At 33.1% G+C, this 2,488-nt stretch overlaps 1 protein-coding gene across 1 annotated transcript; it reads right to left on the bottom strand.

Annotated features, from left to right (window-relative positions):
* Positions 1-421: 421 nt before the first annotated feature.
* On the bottom strand, positions 422-2,052 carry LOC115453635. The gene is made up of 2 exons (XM_030182351.2): positions 1,757-2,052; positions 422-1,366 (listed from the first exon to the last, which is right to left on the bottom strand). The coding sequence occupies exons 1-2, from the start codon at positions 1,892-1,894 to the stop codon at positions 1,187-1,189; spliced, it is 318 nt and encodes a 105-aa protein (XP_030038211.1). The 5' UTR covers positions 1,895-2,052; the 3' UTR covers positions 422-1,186.
* Positions 2,053-2,488: the final 436 nt, after the last annotated feature.

Here is a 2,488-nt window from a genome sequence, read left to right as displayed (position 1 = left end):
GAGTAATTCTGAGTATTAAGCGGCGATAGCCTAGTTGGGTGTGGAATGGACTGCCAAGACGCATGTCCGCAGGTTCAAATCCCTAGGGCACACACCTCTGACTTTTCTAAAAATCATGTGTGTATTCTTTGTGAATTTATCGTTCGCTTAAACGGTGAAGGAAAAACATCGTGAGGAAACCTGCACATCTGAGAAGTTCTCTATAGGAATTTCGAAGGTGTGTGAAGTCTACCAATCCGCACTAGGCCAGCGTGGTGGACTAAGGCCTAATCCCTCTCAGTAGTAGAGGATGCCCGTGCTCAGCAGTGGGCAAGCATATAATACAGGGCTGATATTATTATATTATTATAATTCTACGCAAAGCTTACCCTCAACCATGACTCACGTTGAAGAGACACCAAGCGGCTCAACCAGAAACAAATTGAAACTTAAGCATATTTATTACTGCATTTTTCACATAATAAAGCTATATAATATTACATCTATAATTTTACAAATCATCTTAAAATCATATACAAAAATTAGTTTGTGCCCGTCTTTATTAAAAACAACATCCAAAAATGAATTTAAATTAATGAGATCTTATTTGAAATTATGTATAGATTGCTAGAATTTTTCACGAAAAAAACATTTCTATGTTGGAGACACATTTAGTGGGTTGCAAGAAATTAGCATTTATGTTACTATAACCAGCTTACAAAGTTTTTTAATACTGTTCAGCTTTTGGAAGCCCATAGATAACCAGAGGGCTCTCTTAGAAATCCCTGAACAACTCATTAGAAGTATCCACTTCCAGTGAATTGTTAAATTTTACAAATTCTTCAAAAAATTGAAATAATACTATTTTTCATAATTTGCATCGTTTTTATAGTTCTCCCAACATTTTCAAGACTTCAGACTATAACTGTAAAATGTTGGTAGATATCGTCACTTTAACTTTTCAGACAAACGCCACCTCGGTCCCATGACCATGAAAGCTGCAAAATTTTTGAAGTGTCGGGAGAAAATTATAAAATAAATTTAAAATAGTTTCATTTCAATGAATAACATTCGCCTAAACTTAAGAAATCATTCTAATTTGAGTATTTTTTCTACATTCATTACTTATCCTAAATTTATTTGAAACAAAAATGGTATCTTTGCATATCAGTTCTCTAATATAAATGATAAATACTATATTATCTGATTATCTTTGCATATCAGAAATCAGTTCGCTGATCTCATTCAACACTAAAGCCGATTTGTGTATGTTCTCAAACTGATATCCAATGTGTACAGCTATCAACTGCATCTTCTTCAAATTCTCTTCGCAATTCTCCATTTGACTCTCTGTTGATGCCATTTCTCTTGCTGCTTTTGTCAGCAGCTGTAAATTTAAATAATATTATAAGCTACTAAAAAATAAAGTAACTTAATATGAAAAATCATATTTCTTGGATAAAGTTACTATATATACTCTATTTATATAGCTACCTGGAATTTGTACTAAGTTCAAAGAGGGGCCAGCAAAATATTGTCACATAAATTTAAAGTGTAGGATTTTCAAGATAGTATCAATACAAATTGGGGCAAAACTTAGCACCTCATTTTTAAGGCTCTTTCAAGTGCAGTGAAGTACCAAGCAGAGCTTTATGAGGCAAAATTCTAGGCGATATTGCTACTTGAAAGCGGAACAACCTCCTTGCCATGTGATTTGGTTGTAGTGGTACAACGTTGAGGAATAAGTAATTTATAAAATTATTACGGAGCCAATCACCTCATTTGATTTGGATCCACGCTGTATTTGACGAGATAGTGATGAAATGTTATTCATATTAACTTGCACTCGTTCAGCCAACCGTTGCTTCGACTCGGCGAACAAAGAACGCGCGCTACTCGATGATGCGGAAGTCATTTCGTTCTATATCGCTTATTGGTGCTCAATCATGCAAAACAAAACGGCATTAGATTATTGCCTATTTTATTGTATTGACATCAATTCGTAAACATTTGCTATTTTAATGACACTTGCAATCTGACGACTGACAATCATTGCTGACAAGTGACAGGAGACAGCTTGTCACTTGTTATTGTTCTGTAAACCAAAAATAATACAGCCAAATAAAATAAATTGGATTGGATTGGTAAACCAAAAATAAATCGACTACCTAAGTTATCGTTCTGAATTTTTCTACGTACCTAAATAGTTCAAAAGAGCATATTTATTATCTTTATGTGATAATAATATAACTAAAATAATGATCTTCATTTTAAATAATTTATATTTATATGGATTTAAAGCCACGACGTGACTATGGAAGTAAATACTCTAATAAAACGTTTGAATTAAAAGAAGTTCCCTCAAAATATGAATTCATAAAAAAATAATCGTTTGTTCCAAATACCTACCGATATTGACGTTGAAAATATTAAGGTTGGATCGTTTGTCCTTTTCTTTTTCGTAGAAGTGTAAAAAAGAGGCAACATAACGTAATCAACATAATAATTC

Source organism: Manduca sexta, chromosome 4 (assembly GCF_014839805.1).
Source record: "Manduca sexta isolate Smith_Timp_Sample1 chromosome 4, JHU_Msex_v1.0, whole genome shotgun sequence".
Classification (NCBI taxonomy): domain Eukaryota; kingdom Metazoa; phylum Arthropoda; class Insecta; order Lepidoptera; family Sphingidae; genus Manduca; species Manduca sexta.
The sequence above is the reverse complement of the archived record's forward strand: the minus strand, read 5'-3'. Positions and strand labels throughout refer to the sequence as shown.

Bases quoted from the DNA above. Each gene is read 5' to 3' on its own strand.
- LOC115453635 (XM_030182351.2), bottom strand. From the start codon at position 1,894: ATGACTTCCGCATCATCGAGTAGCGCGCGTTCTTTGTTCGCCGAGTCG. The intron at 1,367-1,756 runs GTGATTGGCTCC...TTAAATTTACAG, and splicing joins GTGGATCCAAATCAAATGAG to CTGCTGACAAAAGCAGCAAG.